This window comes from Micromys minutus, assembly GCF_963924665.1.
Source record: "Micromys minutus genome assembly, chromosome: 19".
NCBI classification, from domain to species: Eukaryota; Metazoa; Chordata; class Mammalia; order Rodentia; family Muridae; genus Micromys; species Micromys minutus.
This window is the reverse complement of record NC_137954.1, coordinates 7042290-7062079: the sequence shown is the minus strand read 5'-3', so window position 1 is coordinate 7062079 and position 19790 is coordinate 7042290. Positions and strand designations below refer to the sequence as shown.

The window sequence follows — 19790 nt, the reverse complement described above, 5'->3', positions numbered from 1 at the left end:
TTGTTTTTTTCTTTCTTTTTTAAAATTTGAATTTGCTGGTTTGAGTAGGATTAAAGTAAGCATTTTTGTATCTGTGTCTTCAAGAACACTCTTAAATCTGGAGACGTTTTTACAGGTAGAATTTGCAGAAATACCAACTGGTATTTTTCTGTTTTGTTTAGGAAAGACTAAGCATGTGGCTAATCTCTGAATAGAAATGTGTCTCGCTTTTCTGTTTAAAATGTTTTTTATTGAGCTTTATAAAATTATGGACAGGGTTTTTTTTCCCTCAGTTATTAAAAAAAAAATCACATCATTTAAAATCACTTAGAAACCAGATGGTTTGGCACACTCCTGTGACCCTGAAAACAAGGCAGGTGAGGAGTTTAAAACCAGCTTGTGTTTTATCATATATCACAAAACCTTATCTCAGAAAACCCAAACTAAGAGCTGGACATGGTGGTACCCAACTTTAATCCAAGCATTTGGGAGGCACGGTCAGGAAGATCTGTGAGTTTGAGGCCAGCCTGGTCTACATAGCAAGTTTCAGTCCAGTTAAGGCTATGTAGTGAGATGCCGTCTCAAACAAAACACCAAGAAAAAAAGAGGATGGTCAGAAAACTAAAAATAAGTAAATAAATAAATAAATTCAAGCAAATATCACTTACAGTGTTAACTTTCCAGAGCTGTATTAAAGGTTTGCATATTTTGTTTTGGCTCATAGTTTAATTTGTCTTATAATGCATGTTTCTCTGTCTCTTCCCAGTAAATTACTGAAGACTGCCTCCCAGTTCCCACTTCCTCTGGCTGTCGGCGTGATTGCTTTCGGCTCCTCCCACTTATACAGGGTCCCGTGTTTTGTGATCATTCCTCTTGTATTCCATGCGTTATGCAACTTCATGTAAGACTGGCCGTGGGGAAGGAGCGGCGGTGACAGAATGAACCTACAGTCCCACCACCAGGAACAGTGAGGTCCCCTGGAGAAGACAAGTCTATTTTTACAGTATTGAAGATAGGAAATTAGTTTTGTAACGCCTGAGGGAGGTAGTTGAAAGCATGGTTTCAGCCCGTGGTGTAGCGTCTGTGTAATTGTCATATTTGAAAAATTAGTGAAGGGATGTTGTAACCTCTGTCTTAAAGACTCCTGTAAAGACCAACCATCGGCCATCCCAGGGACCGTCTAGAGACCTGTAGATGACCTACAGATACAGTGTTGTTTGCGTTCTCAGTGAGACTTCTGCCGGTTTCATCAGACTTTCTTCTGAAAGTGGGTTTGATAGTTGTTATAATTTACATATGCAGAATAAGTCTTGAAAGATTGTTAAAAGTGGCAGCTGTTTTGTCAGAAGTAAAATAGTCATCAAGGAATCTGGTCGATTTTTGGCAGACATGGTGGACAAAGTTTGATCTTTTTCTTAACATCTGTGAAAAAGAACCTCACATTAAAGGGAGGTTTGTTTTTGGTTTGGTTTGGTTTGGTTAACCAGATTTTTTGTTAATTCAGATTCAAAACAATGACATTTTCATGAGCTTTCAAATTTGAACTTACTATGTATGGTTAGTGAATATTAGATGCATGGAAGTGATCTATCAAAAGATCTGTTATGAGAAGACTTTTTGCAGATCATGCATTGGCACAGTCACTGCCCCGACTTAACAACCTCGCCCCAGTGGCTGTCAGAAGTGCCTGCAGCAATGGTAGGTTCTAGAAGGGAGAGCTCCAGAGGCTGAAACAACTCTGAGTTTGCATCTTCTGTTTGTCCACTGAGGAGGAAGGGCCTCGGCATAAATACAACACTGCCCTTGATGTGCAGAACTGTATACTGATGGAGGAACAGAGCAGCCATTACTGCATAGGATGGAAGCTGTGAACCCCGCCCAAGTGGATTGCACACCTACATCACTCACTAAGTGCAGAGTCTTGGTTTGCAGAGGTGTCTCCTAGACTACATTGTTGCCACTGGGGGTAACATTTTATTTCATTTCCAATTATAGTTCATCCTTAGCTACAGAAAAATAGGACAGTCAGGAGCTTGAAGAATATAATTGCTCTTTGCCTTTGGTTAGAATAAACTCAAGCTGAGTCAGACTTCTGTCATGGCGCCCTTCACCTAGCCCTGTGTTCTGTAAACGCCCATAAGCCTTTCCCGTGAAGTCCTCCAGTGTTCCTGGGTTCACAGTTGCACCTTGGTGCCCAGGATGGTTCTGAGAGAAGCAGCTTCCTTTTATCTGCTGTCACACCCAGTGTCACAGCCTCTCAGCTACTACTGCCAGCCAGAGGGTAACCTGCCTCATTTCCCCAGGGCCTCCTCCCTGGATCTTCTTCAGCGTTAGGCAGAGGGTCAGGTTCTTCCCGAGAGGCCAGTCAGTCTGCGTGCTTCCGTCGCCGTCTTGACCGGCTCGAGCCTGTCAGGTACTCCTCCCTCCCGTTAGGACTTTTAAAGGAAGGCTGTTAGCCAGACACGGCAGACCAGTTGTTTTAGAAGAGTGAGAGAAGGAGTAAACTATGCCGTGGTGTTTACCAAGTACCCAAGACTGAGGTCCTTAGATGGCTGCACTTCTCTCCTGGCACAACTCTTGCATCCAAACCGGGTGTATCTGCTCGAATTTTGCAGGACTTGTACAGTCTCTGTGCGCCTGCTGCTCTTCATCCTGACACTGGCAGTGTAGACAAGCCACAACTCAACGGTAACTGAATACTTCAACTTTCTGGATTTGAACATGCACCTACACGCAGAAAGAGCTTTCCAAAATTTGGCATTAGGCTTCTTGACAGCCATGATTATTTATGAGATCTAAAGTCTTCTTGCCCATGAGTGAGATACATCGAGTTTGATTTCTTACTCATGGGTAGTATATTTATTATTAAAGCACACTAATTCTCACAACAATATTTTTGTCTGAAAGTAATTCCCTAAGCCCTTAAGGTCTTATTTATGGCAGCAAAATATTTCATGTAAAAGTAGTCTGGGTTTTCAGCCACTTGCCACACGTACTCACAGATTTACACTCGCATATGAACACACGTGGCATGCCTTGCTAGGCTTCATTGGGCATTTAGATGCAGAAAGCTAGACAGTCTGATTGTGCTATCCTTTAGAAAGAAAATTACTTTATATAAACATCACATGCTTTTTCTATCTTGTTTACACAAATATTAGTTATGTTAGATATTAATACAGCAAATTTTTAAATTCTGCTGTTAACATTTTTTTAAAGAAATTAAATTTTTGGGTAAATGTACTTATTTAACAACTGGCTTCTTGCTTGTAAACAGATTGGGTATATGTCAGACAGTTAATCTGTCTGATTATTGGGTGCTTGATATTCTTGAAATGCCTTCATAGATTATTGCTATTATAATTTAGACCTGATAATGTTTTTTGAAGATTCCTTTTCTGTGTACGTATATATGCAGGTGCTCATTGTGGCCAGCAGGGGGCGGTAGATCCCCTAGAGCTGGACTTGCAGGTGGGTTTGTTGCTGGATGTCAGTGCTGGGAATCATACTCAGATCCTCCAGAACAGCAGGCATTCCTCACCAAGCCTTCTGTCCAGCTCCTGGGCTGATAATGAGACAGAGATTGCTATTGCAGTTGTGTGTCTGTATGCACAGCATACCAGAAAGTGAATCCGGAGCCTGCGTACGTTAATTATGTTCTCTACTATTGAGTAATACACAGCTTGTGCACAATGAAAATTTCTAAAGAAGCCACTTAGCCAGATTAACACTGATCTTTGAGGCTGCCCTATATCTATATTGATCATGTCGATTAGTCTTTTTAATCTTTTTATATTCTAGTTATGTAATTCCAGCTGTCTATGAAGGGATACGTTCTTAGCGACCTATAATATATAATTACCACACTTATATAATTACCACACGTGTCAACACGGCACATTCTCACAGCGCTCACAGTCCTACAAGGCTGGTTGTCTTTTCCCTTATCAAGTCCCTGTGTTTCTTTTTAGCCCTTCACTTACAGCACAGTGTGTTCACTTCACCGTGTACTCGCTTAATCCCTCCTACGGAAGAGGATGTAGAGGGAGGTGGAACTCGGTTTTTAGTAGTTCTTGAAAGCTACAAGAGGCACATGGGAAGTGGGGCCTAGAGAGACAGTTCAGACAGTCACGTGCCCCCCGTGCAAGCATGGGGTCCCCGGTGGAGACTAACAGAATCCATGTGAGAAACTGGCTAGCTAGTGCACGCCTGTGATCCCAGCACTGGAGTGGTGGAGGCAGGTCTTCCGGGCTTGCTGACCAGCCAGCCTGGCCACATTGGCAAGTTTCAGGTTCCATGAAAGATTCTGTGTCAGAAAATGAGGCAGAAAGTGATCGAGGAAGACGCCCAGCATTGACCTCTGACCTGACCTCTGACCTCTGCCTGCACCTGCATGTATACACACAGGTGCACACAGACACACACACACACACACACACACACACACAGGTGGGGATCCACAATAATTGTGAGGTAAACTAGAGCTATTGATTTTGTGATTGTGAGAAAATCCAGGTACCTCATATTTCTCCTCAGACAGGTCTGAATTAGTTTGTTGCTTTGCATTATTTGGTTTGGTGCAAACTTTTAGAATGCCGTCTTTGAGCGCATTAGGAAGTGGTTCTAAGATCATTCGGGAAAAACCCAAAAGTATCTTGATTCGTTGGATAGCTAGGTTTCTGTCGATTGCTTTTCATCCATGAGGAAGATCTGTGAATTTGCGCATCATAGGACACGAGACCCTGACGTTTATTGAGGGTCACAGTCCATTTGGGGAGCACCACACTTGCCAGAATAAAGGGCGTCCTGAGACTTCCTGTGTGTGTGTGACATTAGTTCCTTCTGGAGTGCTTCCTTCCCAGATAAAGCAAACATAGGACTCACTCTGCTGTAAGACTGAGAGCTGGAATTTTACTGCAGACTTTTTAAAACGAGAAACATTTATAATTCTGTGAATATCTACTTTTTTCAACGAAAGGCTTATTGACGTGTGAGGAAATAGGAAGCCCTGGGATCCTCACATTCCTAACTTTTCATAGGACTACAGGAGACGGGGGGCAGGTCAGCCCAAACGTGTGCTATCAATTCGTAAACTTCTGCATTTGTCAAACATATCGTGGATAAATAAGAACAGTTGATGTGTTGGTGACCTGGTTGTGAGAACAGTCAGATTTGGCGCTGCTGATAACATGCCTGCTGCTGTTCTGTTAACACTGTAAATGCAGCCATGCAGCAAGGGGAACCATGTGCTTCAGAGTTGGCAGTATGTAAACTCAACTTGATCAAACTGTGTGAATAATAATTTAAAAATCAAGAACAGTTTTTATTTAAGTGCTTGGCATGTTATGCTGCCAAAAAAAAAAAAATCTGTGTACTAAGAAACCAGTTGATTTCTGATGACATGATGTAGAATTGGTATCTTGAGTCAGAATCTGCCTGTGATCATTCTGTACGTTGTTGATTTGAACATCAGTGGGAAACTGTATCTGTTGGTGTTTCATTATTGTGAACTTGCATATCTGAATTGTAATATTAGACTAAGAAGCCTATGGGGAGCCATTTTGTAAAGTTCATGTGCTATTTTAAATGTTTAATTTTAGGATTTGTAAGGTAGTGATGTTACCAAGACTCCACATAGCACCGATAGCTGCTCTAGAGCCTAATAGACAGTGTGTTTGTATTTCATGTGTACTTTTTCTGTTTCATATTGGACTTTTTACATCCCTTTTTTAGGAAAAAAAAGGATACATTTAAATTCTTTTTAGGGTAATCTGTATTGGAAATTAAGTATTCTCATGGTTAGCAAACACACTTTGCCACCAAAGCTAAAAGAAATGGTAAGATACCTCCGGATATTTGTGCCAATGAACTTTTCTTAGTAATTTGGGGTTAAAAACAAAAGTATCTTTTCAGCGTTTTTCATCTAGAACTTAAAATAAATGTGGATATCATGAAAACGCGTTCCATACTCTGTTTTTCTTTGAAAATGTTCAAAGCTTTAGAACGGTACGTTCTGTGTTTTGTTGTTCGTGCTTTCCTGACGTTTCTGGGTAAGAGATGAATCCACTCAGTAGTCCTCTTTCAGCAGTTAATTGAGGTAAGCATTTGAAGTAATCTGACTTTGGTTTGTTTTGTGGTGTAAACACACACACACACACACAAATCAATTGTTTTGCCCAATCCATCTTCAGTGTAGGTGTCTGGTTTATGCCGTCGAAAGCTTGCCCTGTGGAGTTTCTTTTGCTCTCTGTATGTCTCTGTTGAGTCTCTAGTGTTTATCCAGTAGAACCTAATATAGCATGGTAAGGCAAACCATTTAGCACGCACATCTTGTGCCAAATACCGTGAAACACAGTTGTTCATGGAAAACACCTGCATTGATACATAAGACAACACTAGAGCTGTAACAGATGCAGAAGCCACTGTGGAGTCACGTGAACTCTGGCGCCCCCAGAGGAATGTGGTGAAATTGCTGTTTCGTTTTAGTCTTGCCTAGCATGTTCTGCCGCTTCTCTGCCCTTACAGTACTGTAACGTTGGCATATCTTTCCTAAGTTAGCTTCACAAGGGAAGAGACAGAACAGAAAGCCAGATACTGAGATAGTTGGTCTTGATCTAAGTAACTGTTGAGGACTGTGCATCAGTTAGCGGAAAGGTAGTTTATGAGAGCTGGGTTCAGGTGCCGTGTCCTCTGTGTGCAGTGGTCTAAGTGGGAGATGCCTGTCCTTGACATAACCAGGCTCCGTGCATCGAGGCATTTGGGAGAAAATCTTCATTGTTGTGTATAAATTAGGAAGTTGTACTGCACCATATTTTTTGAAAATAGGCACTCAGGTGTATCATTTTGAAATGATGCTGTGGCTTCTTAAGCTACGGACTAACTATAAATGTAGCAACATGCCCAAGATAAACCGAAACTGAATATACCCCATCACTGTGACCTTGAACTTATTTGGGATAAAACAGACTGTGCCTTAAAATAACATTGCAATCTTGTGACCTTTCTATTGGTGGGCTTCTGGCGGTTGTCTGAAACCCCTTCCTTTCAAGTTGTTGAAATCAAAGTTTTAAGTACCAGTTGACCCACACTTAACTTTACTATTTACATAGCTGCTGTTTCTGAGGCCACCTTTAATTTCAAGAGCTGTTTGTTGTTGTTTTTTTTAATTTTAATTTAAAATTGACTTAGTCTGAATATATGTGAGAAGTTAGGTTTGGCTAAAGATTCTGAGGTAAAATATTTTAAGGATAGTCACGGCACTTCTGTTTCTAAGCTTGCTGAATATGGAAAGATTAATCACAAGTGTATATTTTTATTGATAATAATTTTATCAAAGATGTGAGTTCTTTCTGAGACTTTATGCTCAGTGTTGTGGCAAATGGGACACATTTCTATTTTCAAATAAGAGTTATTAGATTTATGGTAATGATTTCCCAGTGACTAAAGTCAAATGAATGAAGTTTTTTTTTTTTTTAAGCATTACTATTTCACTTCCCTTGTTCTTTTTCCTGCCTCATTATTTTTATGTATCAAGGGAGAACTAGCAAGAATAATCACATTCTGTGCCCAAAGATGCCCACATTTCTGAGTACTCAGTCTGCTGTTTAGTTTTACATGTTACTTTGGGGCATAAACTCAATGTATTTCCCCCTAGTTCACCTCCATTACTATTACAATTATATATTTAAATGAGAGTCTCTTGAAAATATGTAGAAATGACAATGTGTCTTTTTTAAAAGCCTGGTCAGATTGACAAAGACGTACAGACCTTGGGTGAATAACAAGATCAGTTTCTACCTGGTGGTTTAGAGCGCACACCTCGAGGCTGCTGAGGGAGACTGTGCACAGACTGTAGTGATCATTTATCTGGACACGGGTTATGTTCTCACCCATAAAGTAGTGTAGTAACAATGTACCGTGCAGGGAACCTGTCCTCAAGCGAGCACTGAGAGTCTCAGCGTAGATCTCCCTGTCCTAACATGCATGCTCTTCTCCAGTGTGGTGTACCGCGTGCAGGGCACTAAGTATATGTGTGTAATCTGTGTATTTTGGGTATGGTGTAATTAGCACTGTTAACATTTAACGGGCTGTGATTTGGGTGAAAGTGCCACTTGTTCTCCTTTGTAGAGCGTTGTGAACGTTTTCTACCTGTGTTTCAGCGTTACTCTGTAGTCTTGTTATGTGAATATTTGCCTTCAGTCCCACTCAGGTATTAACGTGTAGCGACTTTTGGTGCTTTGTTTTTAATTTGTCATGATCTGGTGTTCTGAATGTTCAAAAATAAACCTGGTGAATAAGCACATTTGGTACAAAGATTGTTTACTGGTTTTCGTACTCTGCGATGCTGTCTTGGAGAAGAAAGCTTTACCCACGTCTCCTTTGCGGTGTGGGGAAAGCTTACCGCTTACACCTTGGCATTTTGTAGTTTTTCACATACCTCTCTGGACACCTTGTGGGCCGTGTCTGTGTTTAGGAGTCTTCCGGAGACTGCACTTTCCCGTTTTTCATGTGCTAGCTGGGTGTCATCCGAGGTGCTCGGCTTCTGGAGAAAGAAAGAGGAGGATTTAGGCATTGTATGCAAATGTATAAGTCACTCTGCAGCTAATCAGTTGACTTTTGAGACTAGAGGCCCTAGGTTCTAGTTAATAGGTTTTTCTGAAGTTTGGTAGACATTGTGTTAGTCAATAAGCCTAACTTCTTAGGGCGTCTAGAAGCAACTGGAGAGAGACTTTTATAATTCTAGGTTTCCAGGTGAATGTTATGTTAAATTTTAAGTGATTTAACATAAATTCAGACACTGTTACAGAATTAGAAGGAATCAAGTGAAATAGAATGTGTCTGGGGCGGCGGCTGACAGAAGCTGAGTCTGGTGTGGGCTTTTGAAACCTCAAAGCCCACTTGTTCACTACCTCCAACAAGACCACACCTACTCCAACAAGGCCACACCTACTCTGAATAAGACCACACCCACTCTGAACAAGACCACACCCACTCCAAACAAGACCACACCTACTCTGAACAAGGCCACACCTACTCCAACAAGGCCACACCTACTCCAAACAAGACCACACCTACTCCAACAAGGCCACCCTTACTTTTTCCAAGCAGTTTTACTAACTAGAGCCCAGACAGTACAACATGAGTCTGTAGGGGCCATTCTCACTAATACCAGCACACCCTCCTCTATGAGGTATAATTTGAGGTTTCATTGAGTTATAGATACAATCCTATTGGAGGCCTGGGGGTCTGGGTCAGCACTGGAACACTTGCCTAGCTAGATCGAAAGACCCAGGCTACAATCACCAGCACTAAAAAAAAAGTGACATGTACAGGATTGATAGATATGTTCACTCTGAAGTGATCACGCAAGTCACATCTCATGTTACTGCACGTGCATGTGCGCATGTGTGTGCGTGTCTGAGATTTACACTTCACCAACAGTATTAAGAGGATCCGTTTTAGATCTCTTTCCCAGAATTTGCTGTATGTCTGTTTCTTGATAACCATTTTGAAGAGGATGAGACAGAACCACAAAGTAGTTTTTGAATTGCCTTTTCCCGCTGGCCAAGGATGTTGAGCAATTTAAAAAGAATTTATTGACCACTCATATTTTTATAAGGTTTTTTTTAATGTATATTTTATGTGTGTGAGTACACTGTTGGTCTCTTCAGACATGCTGGAAGAGGCCATCAGATCCCGTTACAGAAGGTTGTGAGCCACAATGTGGTTGCTGGGAATTGAACTCAGGACCTCTGGTGGAACAGTCAGTGCTCTAAACCTCTGAGCCACCTCTCCAGTCCCATATTTCTTCTTTTGAGAACTCCATTCAGGTCATTGGCCTGTTACTGATACAATTTTTGGTATTTACTTTTTTCCAGTTCTTTGAGTGTTCTAGTTACTAGCTCCCTGTTCAAGTACAGATTTTCTCCCAATCTATCCATGGTCTGTTTACTCTGCTGATGGTTACTCTGCCAGAGAGAAACTTTATAATTTCATGGAGTCCCATTTGCCAGCCCCTGGGACTGTAGCCTGTGCTACTGGGTTTCCTTTTTGAATTTTTATTGGATATTTTATGTATTTACATTTCATATGTTATCCCCTTTTTCTGTTCCCCTCTCCCAACCCCTTCCCTCCTCCCCCTGCTTCTATGAGGATGCTCCCTCTCCCACCTTACCACCTTGGCATTCCCCCACACTGGGGAAACAAGCCTTCATAGGACCAAGGGCTTCTCCTCCTATTGATGCCAGACAGTGCCATCCTCTGCTACATATGCAGCTAGAGCCATGGGTCTCTCCATGTGTACCCTGGGAGCTCTGGGAAGGTCTGGTTGTTTGATATCGTTATTCTTCCAAAGGGGTTGCAAACCCCTTCAGCTCCTTCAGTCCTTTCTCTAACTCCTCCATGGGGTCCCCGTGCTCAGTCCTATGGTTAGCTGCAAGCACCCTCATCTGTAGCAGTAAGCCTCTGGCAGAGCCTCTCAGGAGACATCCATATCAGGCTTCTGTCAGGAAGCACTTCTTGGCATATGGGAAGGATCCCAGGTGGGGCAGGCTCTGGAAAGCCTTTCCTTCAGTCTCTGCTCCACTCTGTCCCTGTATTTCCTTCTGTGAGAATTCTATTTCCCCCTTCAAAGAAGAACGGATTCATCTTTGCTATTGGATTTCTGCTCTGAAAAGTTTTACCAGTAACTATCTTGAAACGGTGTCTCTGTGTGAGATGATTTTTCTCTAGCAGGTTTGGTGTTTCAGGTCTTAAGGTCTGATCCATTTTGAATTTTATGTGGGATGAAAGATAGGGATCTAGTTATTGTAAAGATAGAAATTAGGATTCTAGATCAGAAACTCTTACTACTTACAAACAACGTGGGTGTCAGTGTCCTCGGGCTTCTCTGAGGATGGACCCTGAATATGCAAGGAGAAATTTCTATTTGTTCTACATGATTAAAAGAACCAACTGTCATGGATCTGCCAGTTCAGATAAATGATGCTCCTGCCTCCACCCCCTGAGGAACTGGTGTTTCCATGTTACGGTCTTTTGGAATGTAAGCAGATGGATCCAGGGTTCATTTCCAAATGTAAACATGGTTCTAGAGAGAAACATTGAAAGAGCGGTGTGACACTGTCTTTATAGGAATTGGTTTCTTCTGCCAAGCCGTATGGAAACTCGATCACATTCCAGAACTTGTCTCGCAGTAGAGATGCTGCCTTTCTGCATCCTGCGTTGTGAGTGGTTTCTAAGGACCAGATGACTGGTGTCTTCACTGAGGACAACACTGTCAGGACCTCAGCTGCCATCTGCTGGCTGGGGGAGCCAGAACTGAAGTGAGTGGCCTGCCTTTGGGGCATTCTTGGGATGCTGAAGTTCCAGAAGCCTCTATGGAAGCCAGTTGGGGTTAGTTTTGACCTGGAACCTGTTCTCTGACGTGGAGAGATCACAAACAGGGTTAGTATCTCTGCTGGTGTAGCCAGAAAATGCCATCTTATTTCCTAGACTCCCCAAAGCCTTACATAAAAGAAAGGGATCTGGAGTCTCTTCATCTTGCTGTTAGACTTTACAGCTTTAAGTTAACTTGTCAAAAGAAGTCAACTCAGGGGACAGTGACACACACACTCGAAATCTCAGAGGTGGAGTGGACACATCAAGATTTTAAGGCCCCTGGGCTACACAGTGAGACCTTGTTGGTCAAAAAAGAAGGAAAAGGGGAGAAAGGTAGATTAATTCTCAGAGACTCTGTAATGCAGTAAGGTCTTTTGGTACCAAATGCTACCGATAACCTTCATCCGTACTTCCGTTTTGAGGAAAGGGAAGTAAATCATAAGAAAACCAAAGGGTGCAAACTATTTTAATAAAAGCTTCTAGACTACGGTGAGATCTATACAGACCTGTTTCTCCTGTACCCTTCCCTTGAATAGTCATTTGAGTTCCCTTTGTACCAGAGTTCATGCCAGAGTCATTTGGCTTCTTATTTTAAGGAAGAAAGAAAGCCAGGGATGGGGAGGGGGGCTTACAAGAAAGGAAGTGGGCACAGGGAAATTAAGCAATTTGCTTGTAGCAGGGTCCAAACTAGGTTAGCCATGATTATCAAGGAAATGTCCTCAGCAGTAATAGTATTAGTTGATTTCACATTCTCCACCGAAATCCTTTCTGACCACACTCATTATCCCTTTTGCCTTAGGGGGAGAAAAGTGTTTCCAATGTTCTATCAAAAGATTTCCATTTGCTCTTTCTATCATTTTTTTTAGAGATAACATCTAACTCTGTGGCTTTGGTATTATGTTCCTGGTAGATGATTCACCAGGCCAGGAGGCTTGCTCACTGAATAAAGAGCTCATTCGTGGCTAGAAATATCTACTCACACTCCTGCTGTGATGATCTAACTTAGCTTCCTACATACATCCGATACAATAGAGGCTCTAAATTGGAGCTTTTTTTTTTTTTCCTGCCAGCCCTCCACTCTCAGAAACAGTGCTGCATGACAGCCCAGTTTTAAATCTGGACAAATTTAGTTCTAGAACTTTCTACCACATCACGTAGCTTCTGTAAATATTTTGCCCCTGGCAAAGAAATTTTAAAAGATGTCTCTCTCTCTCTCTCTCTCTCTCTCTCTCTCTCTCTCTCTCTCTCTCTCTCTCTCTCTCTCTCTCTCTCTCTCTCTCTGTGGGGGGGGGTAGAGGGAGAGAGGTGTCGTGGTTTGCACACATAGAAGACAGCTTTCAGGACCTGGTTCTCTCAATCCACCTTCACCAGGGGATCTAGGATCTAACTCAGGCTTGTGCAAGAACCTTCACCACTGAGCCATTTCTCTGCCACTTAATTAATTGTCAGATTTTCTTCATAAAATATCATAATGACTTAAAATACTCCAAATCTTGACTCTTAAAAACCCCATTACATCTTTAACAAAAATGGGCTATGCTATTAAATATTGGAGCTGAGTTGAAAATATGGGGTCTTACGTTTTGTTATTATTTTTTTATATGTTTGAATTTCACATAATAAAGAATTCTTAGCTAATTCCAAAGGATTACTACTTATAATTATGCATTTGTATGAAATTATAGATTATTATCCTCAAGGCAAACCCTAAAATATTAATACAAAGAAGCTAACTAAAATGATAATGGGCACTTCTAAAGTAGAAATTTTAAAATATTAAATTAGCCCTGAAGCTGAGATCACAAGAAAGTTGGTAAATTGGTCTTCATTGAAAATAAAAGAGAACACATTTGATCAGATGGGGTTCAGATAGTATACAAGCTAGCCAGGACATAACATAGATTTTAAGTTGTTCTTTAAGCTGGAGTTGATAACAAAATGTTCTATTTAATTGACAAAAATGTTGGAATGGGTGTTAGGTGTACTTTATACTTTATAATTACAAAATGGTAGTAGTTGTACTCATTTTGTGTTTGAGAGAAAAGTTCCTTTTTAAATTGTACAGAAAGGGTGAAGTGTAGGTTGTTGTCTTTATGCAGGAAGGGCTGGCACCCGGCCTGTGATAGGACAGCTTGTCTTATCGAGGTGGGGACAGAGTTTTGGAAAGGAGGGAGAAGCCAGAGAGGTGGGGGGGGGGGGCAGCAACAAGATGGAGGAAGAGGAGCCTCTCTGTATGGCTCTGCATAGCTACAGGTTGCTATGAATACTTTATAAGGGATGGATTTATATAGAATAATTTGTCTAGGTGGGAAAATTATATCTATCATTTGGCTCTGAGTTTATGGTGTGGACGTTTTGTGGAATTTACTGAGAAAGTCTGAGATAAAATCATTGTTAAATTACAAGTTTCTGGAGTCTTGAATTTGTCAGGCTGGTTGGAGTGGGGGTAGAGTTTCTGGCTGGCCCTCTGCTGGGAGAGAGACTAACCAGAGGGCAGACGCCTTTGAGATAAATATGTTAGTTCTATATGGTTCGCTGGTGCTGGAACTAACGTGGGAGAGACCGCTGGGGTCAGAGAGTACCTTGGGGCAGTGTGGTGTAGTGCCACACTGGAGCAACTCGCCCGCATTGATATTTACCGCATGTCTGCCAACTCTTTCTCCAGTGGGAGGCTGGTGAGAGGGCCCAGTGGTTAAGGCATTCTAGAGGGCCTGAGTCCAGTTCCCACAACCACATGGTATCTCACAGTCACTTAGAAAAAGGTCTGATGTCCTCTTTGGCATGCAGGTATACATGCAGACAAAGCCCTCACAGAGTAAAATACAAATGAAAAATATTTTTAACCTAGTGGTAATGGCACAGGCCTTTCATCCCAGCACTAAGAGACAGAGGAAAATGGATCTCTGTGAGTTTGTCAGCCTGATCTACAGAGGGAGTTCCAGGACAACCTGGGCTACACTGAGAAAACCCACTTCAAAAACAAACAAGCAGAAAGAGGAGGAGGAAGAGGAAAGAAACTAAAAAGTAAAGTTAGAAGAGGGAAGACAGGAGGGAGGGCTCAATCAGATGAGGTAAAGCATATGTACACATATTAAGTTATATCTCCGACAGCGAAATGAGCCGGTTCAAACCAGATTAAACAATATTAAATGTAGGTTTATAGGAATCTGCTCTCCAGCAGGTGAGTTCACTGGCCCCAAGGAAGGCAAAGAAAGCTGGAAGGGAGAGGGGAGAGGAGGGGGAAAGAGAGAGAAAGTGCTCCAGTTGGGAGGGAACACAGGGGAGAGCAAAATGGATTATATAGAGAAGACCCTGTGGAGGAAGGGCAGCCCAGCCCTAGGTTGCAAAGTTCAGGGTTGGGGGCAGGTAAGGGGATGCTGGGAGAACCTGCTGGCCAGGTCTCCTTTGATATGTAAAATATGCACCCCAGTCCCCTGTCCTGGAGTTAAAAACCAATAATATTGAAATATCCCAGAGTGCTTCTACCAACTATGGACAATTACCATGCCAATTAAAATACTTAAAATATTTCAAAAAATCTTAATAACCAGTTAGGAGTTTCCTTTTGATTAAACAGATGTGGAATTTTAAGAGCAGAAACGTATTGGGCAGTATTAGCAGAAGCATAGAGCATCTCTAGAAACATCTAGGCACATATTAAAGTAAGGTCAGGATGACATCATCTGTGAGAGATCTCTTATGGACTCTCCCACAAGGAGACTGGAGAGACTTGAAAGATGGGTGCACAGGTTGGCTCCTTGTGCTCCGTGGTCTAAACCTTCCCAGGGTGCTCTTCGTTCAGTGTCACTTGGAAAGGTCTGGCTTTGGCTTTTGTTGTCTTTTCCGATCCAGACAAAAGCTGACTGGTTCTGTCAGGATTAGGGAATAGTACAAAGAGACCCATTTGCCCAATTATTCCCCCAGAACATCCAAAGAAATACTGTCTGAACTTGTCCTCGTTTTTTTTCCTTCACTGAAATGACTCTCTTTATCTTATAAAATATGTACTTGGAAATTTGGGGTTCTAATTTTAAGATGGTAATTCTATTTTTCCCTCACATACTTAAATAGCTCTACAAGTGGGTTAAAATATATGGCCCATTACAGAATTCTGACTCATGGATGAGGTCAGATGCAGTTTGGTAGCCTGATGTGGACCCTTTTCTCGTCCTTTTGTATCTTAAAAAAAATCTTACTTAAAAAGTACAGGTTTGCCCATGCTGCAGCCCAGGCCCCCAGTGGCTCATGGAAAGTGTATGTTACATAGATACCATGCTCCCTGTTTTATATCAGAAGGACAAGTGATCCTTTTAGTTTAGTGATAAACCTGAAATTAGTCTTCCCAAAAGGCCAGAGAAAATTCTCAGTTGCCTTTTAGGTTCCAGGGCCATTTTATGGTGGGATGCTTCATTCAGCGCCAGCAGCTTCCATATGCTGGGAAAAGACACACAAAGGACCACTTTGCACCTGCAAGGGGTGGGGGTTGGGGGCAAGCTGTGCCAAGAATGGCTATCCTGGGCAGCAATAATGTCACTTAACTTAGACTTTGGTAGGCTCATGTTATAGTCAGGTGGCTGACATGTTTTATACCCCTCCTGTGTCATAGCAGACAGTCCTCTCTGCAACTGTTAAATAGCAATGACTTTTGACCTGAATGCATTTTGCACTAGGAGTTGGCCATGGTCCTATGGGGACGGTGGGTGGAAGGTTGTGGCTTAAAAGTAATTTGTTTCTGGGGCAAGCAGAGGAAGCCTGTAGTGGGTGTGTAAGGAGTTCGTGAATTCTGAGTGCAAGTGTGTTATTGGCATGTTTCACCCTGTCAAGGACTTCTGTGTGTCAAACCCATGGCAATGAGCTACTTTCCTATTGCACCTACACTTCAGCCATCTTACCCTCCTGCTCCTTCATAGCATGGTCCATCCTATGCTTCTCTCATGGCAGACTCCCTTCTCCCTCTCCTGGCTTTTCTCACCAGGAGTCCTCAAAGTCCAGCCTCTGTCCCCTGCCTAGCCATTCTCCACTGACTCTTTATTGACAAGTCAAACAACCAACTTTTGGCAGGGACCCGCAGCAGATGTGCAAATTCCATAAGCACAAATTAAATTCCCAACACACTGGAGCATCATCTTTGGCCTTCTGGCCAGAATTTCTGACACTTTCTGTGAAGCAGGAAATATTGAAGGATCTGCCTACCTGGTCTTGGCAAGTACAAAAACACACTCCAACATCATGGTCTGTCACTGAACCTGGAGCATACTGATTGGGTAGCCAGAGAGCACCAGAATTCTCATTTCTCTCTCTAGTGTTATGGTTACAGATACATGAGATCATAACCAACTTTCTATGTGGGTTTTGGGGAGCTGAACTTGGGACCTTATGCTTGTATAGCAAGTGCTGTAGATTTATGTTAAGTCGATACATGATTGGATAGTACAGAGATAGGCAGGGAAAGGTCAAGGAGTGAAAGTGAAGACAGGAGGGGGAGGAGATTAAGGAGGAGAGAATCAAGATGGAGCTGAAGAAACCAAACCTAGGTCCTGGTGGCCGTAATTGGCAATAGGAAGAATAGGTAGATATGAATATTTTAAGGGATTCTCTAGGTCTTTTCATCTCATATAGGACAGTTTATATCTTTGTTCATTGGATAGAATCATTTAGACCAGAGGCAAATGTTGAAAATCTTTCTCTGTCTCTCTTTCTCCCTTCATCAACTAAATAATTATAAGATATCCACTCGCCCCTTCCGTTTTCCACCTGCTCCTGGAGCTGAACCTGTGCTACAGCTGTCTATACCCAGACCCCACTGGGAGAGAGCTGCACCCTCAGAAGTGCTGGCACATCTGAGAGCACACATAAGACCAACACTTCTGCTCTGAGGGACCCACCCAGAGCCTTCAGGACACTGGAATCAAGAAGCAGTTTGGGACAGGATCCTTCCAGTTTCTGCCTGCACCCTGAGCTGACCCTGTGCCATAGCCTTCTGTACCCAGACCCTGCTAGAAGAGAACTAGTCCCTCAGTAGTGCTGACACACAGGCTTTCAGAAGGGTCAAACCCTTGTCAGAATCTGCGAGATCAGCTAACACAAGAGATAGGCAGATGGTAAGAGGCAAGTCCAAGAATCTAGGCAACAGAAATTTGGCATTATCAGAACACAGTTACCACACCACAGCAAGTGTGGGATATCCCAACACACGGGGTGGGGGGAAGATTCTGATTTAAAATCATAACTCATGATGATGTTAGAGGACTTTAAGAAGGTCATAAATAATTCCCGTAAAGAAATACAGGACAACACAGATAAATAGGTAGAAGCCCTTAAAGAGGAAACACAAAAGTCCCTTAGGGAATTACAAAAAAAAAAAAAAAAAAAAAAAAAAAATGCAACCAAACAGGTGAAGGAATTGAACAAAGCCATCCAGGATCTAAAAATGGAAATAACAACAATAAAGAAATCACAAAAAGAGACAACCCTGGAGATGAAAAACCTAGGGGAAAGATCAGGAGTCATAGACACAAGCATCACCAAAAGAATAAAAGAGACAGAAGAGAACATCTCAGGGGCAGAAGATGTTATAGAAAACATTGACACAACAGTCAGAGAAAATGCAACAAGCTCCTAACCCAAAGCATCCAGGAAATCTAGGACACAATGAGAAGATCGAACCTAAGGATAATATGTATAGGAGAAAGCAAAGATTCCCAACATAAAGGCCCAGTAAATATCTTCAACAAAATTATAGAAGAAAACTTTCCTAACCTAAAGAAAGAAATTACCATGAACATACAAGAAGCCTACAGAATTCCAAATAGACTGGGCCAGAAAAAAAAAAAAAATTCCTCCTATCACATAATAGTCAAAACACCAAATATACAAAACAAAGAATATTAAAAGCAGTAGAGAAAAAATGTCAAGTAACTTATAAAGGCAGACCAATCAGAATCACACCAGACTTCTCAATAGAGACTATGAAACCTAGAAGATCCTGGGCAGATGTCATACAGATCCTAAGAGAACACAAATGCCAGCCCAGGTGACTATATTCAGCAAAAGTATCAATTGACATAGATGGAGAAACCTAGATATTCCATGAAAAAAAATCAAATTTACACAATATCTGCCCACAAATCCAGCCCTGCAAAGGCTAATACATGGAAAACTCCAACATGAGGAGGGAAACTACATCCTAGAAAAAGAAAGAAAGTAATCTTTTAACTAATCGAAAAGAAGACAACTATGCATAATTCTAACTCTAACAACAAAAATAACAGTAAACAACAACATTGTTTGCTAATATCTCTCAACATCAATGAACTCAATTTCTCAAAAAAGACATAGACTAACAGACTAGATACATAAGGAGGACCCAACCTTTTGCAGCATACAGGAAACACACCTTGGTGACAAAGACAGACACTACCTCAGAGTAAAAGGCTGGAAAATAATTTTCCAAACAAATGGTCCAAAGAAACGAGCTGGAGTAGCCATTCCAATATTGAATAAAATCAACTTTCAACCAGAATTTATTTTAAAAAGATAAGGACACTTCATACTCGTCAAAGGAAAAATCCACCAAGATGGAATCTCAATTTTGAATATGTATGCTCTAAATGCAAGGGCATCTATATTTATAAAAGAAATTTTACTAAAGCTCAAAGCACACATTGTACCTCACACAATAATGGTTGGAGACTTCAACATCCCACTCCAGGAATGGACAGATCATGGAAACAGAAACTAAACAGAGACACAGTGAAACTAACAGAAGTTATAAACCAAATGGATTTAAAAGATATCTATAAAACTTTATCACAAAAAAATAAAAAAGTATAACTTCTTCACAGCACCTCATGGTACCTTCTCTAAAATTTACCATATAATCCAATACAAAACAAGCCTCAACAGATACAAGAAGATTGAAATAATCCCATACTGCCTTTCAGATCACATGGACAAAGACTGGTCTTCAATAACAACAAAAACAATAGAAAGCCCACATGCACATGGAAGCTGGACAGTACTCTACTTAAGGATAATGTGGCCAAAGAAAAAAGGAAAAAAGAAAGAGAAAGAAAGAAAGAAAGAAAAAGAAAAAATGAAACAAAAGACTTTTTAGAAAGTAATAAAAATGAGTGCACAAGATACCCAAATGTATGGGACACATTGAAAGCAGTGGTACGAAGAAAACTCATATCTTTGAGTGTGTCCCAAAAGAAACTGGAGAGAGCATACACTAGAAGCTTGACAGCACACCTAAAAGCTCTAGAACAAAAAAGAAGCAAATACACCCAAGAGGAGTAGACAGCAAGAAATAATCAAACTCAGGGCTGAAATCAACCAAGTAGAAACAAAAATAACTATACAAAGAATCAACAAACCAGGAGCTGGTTCTTGAGAAAATCAACAAGATAGATGAACCCTTAGCCTGACTAACC

At 41.5% G+C, this 19790-nt stretch overlaps 1 protein-coding gene across 1 annotated transcript in view; it reads left to right on the top strand.

Annotated features, from left to right (window-relative positions):
- Window positions 1–5903, top strand: part of PGAP1 (post-GPI attachment to proteins inositol deacylase 1) — a gene marked incomplete at its 5' end in the record, with an annotated part of 63854 nt that extends 57951 nt beyond the window's left edge. The window contains one exon of the mRNA XM_080932837.1: window positions 746–5903. Within this exon, the coding sequence (XP_080788963.1) occupies window positions 746–884 (139 nt within the window). The 3' untranslated portion in view covers window positions 885–5903. The remainder of the gene's footprint in view (window positions 1–745) is intronic.
- Between the last annotated feature and the right edge of the window lie 13887 nt (window positions 5904–19790).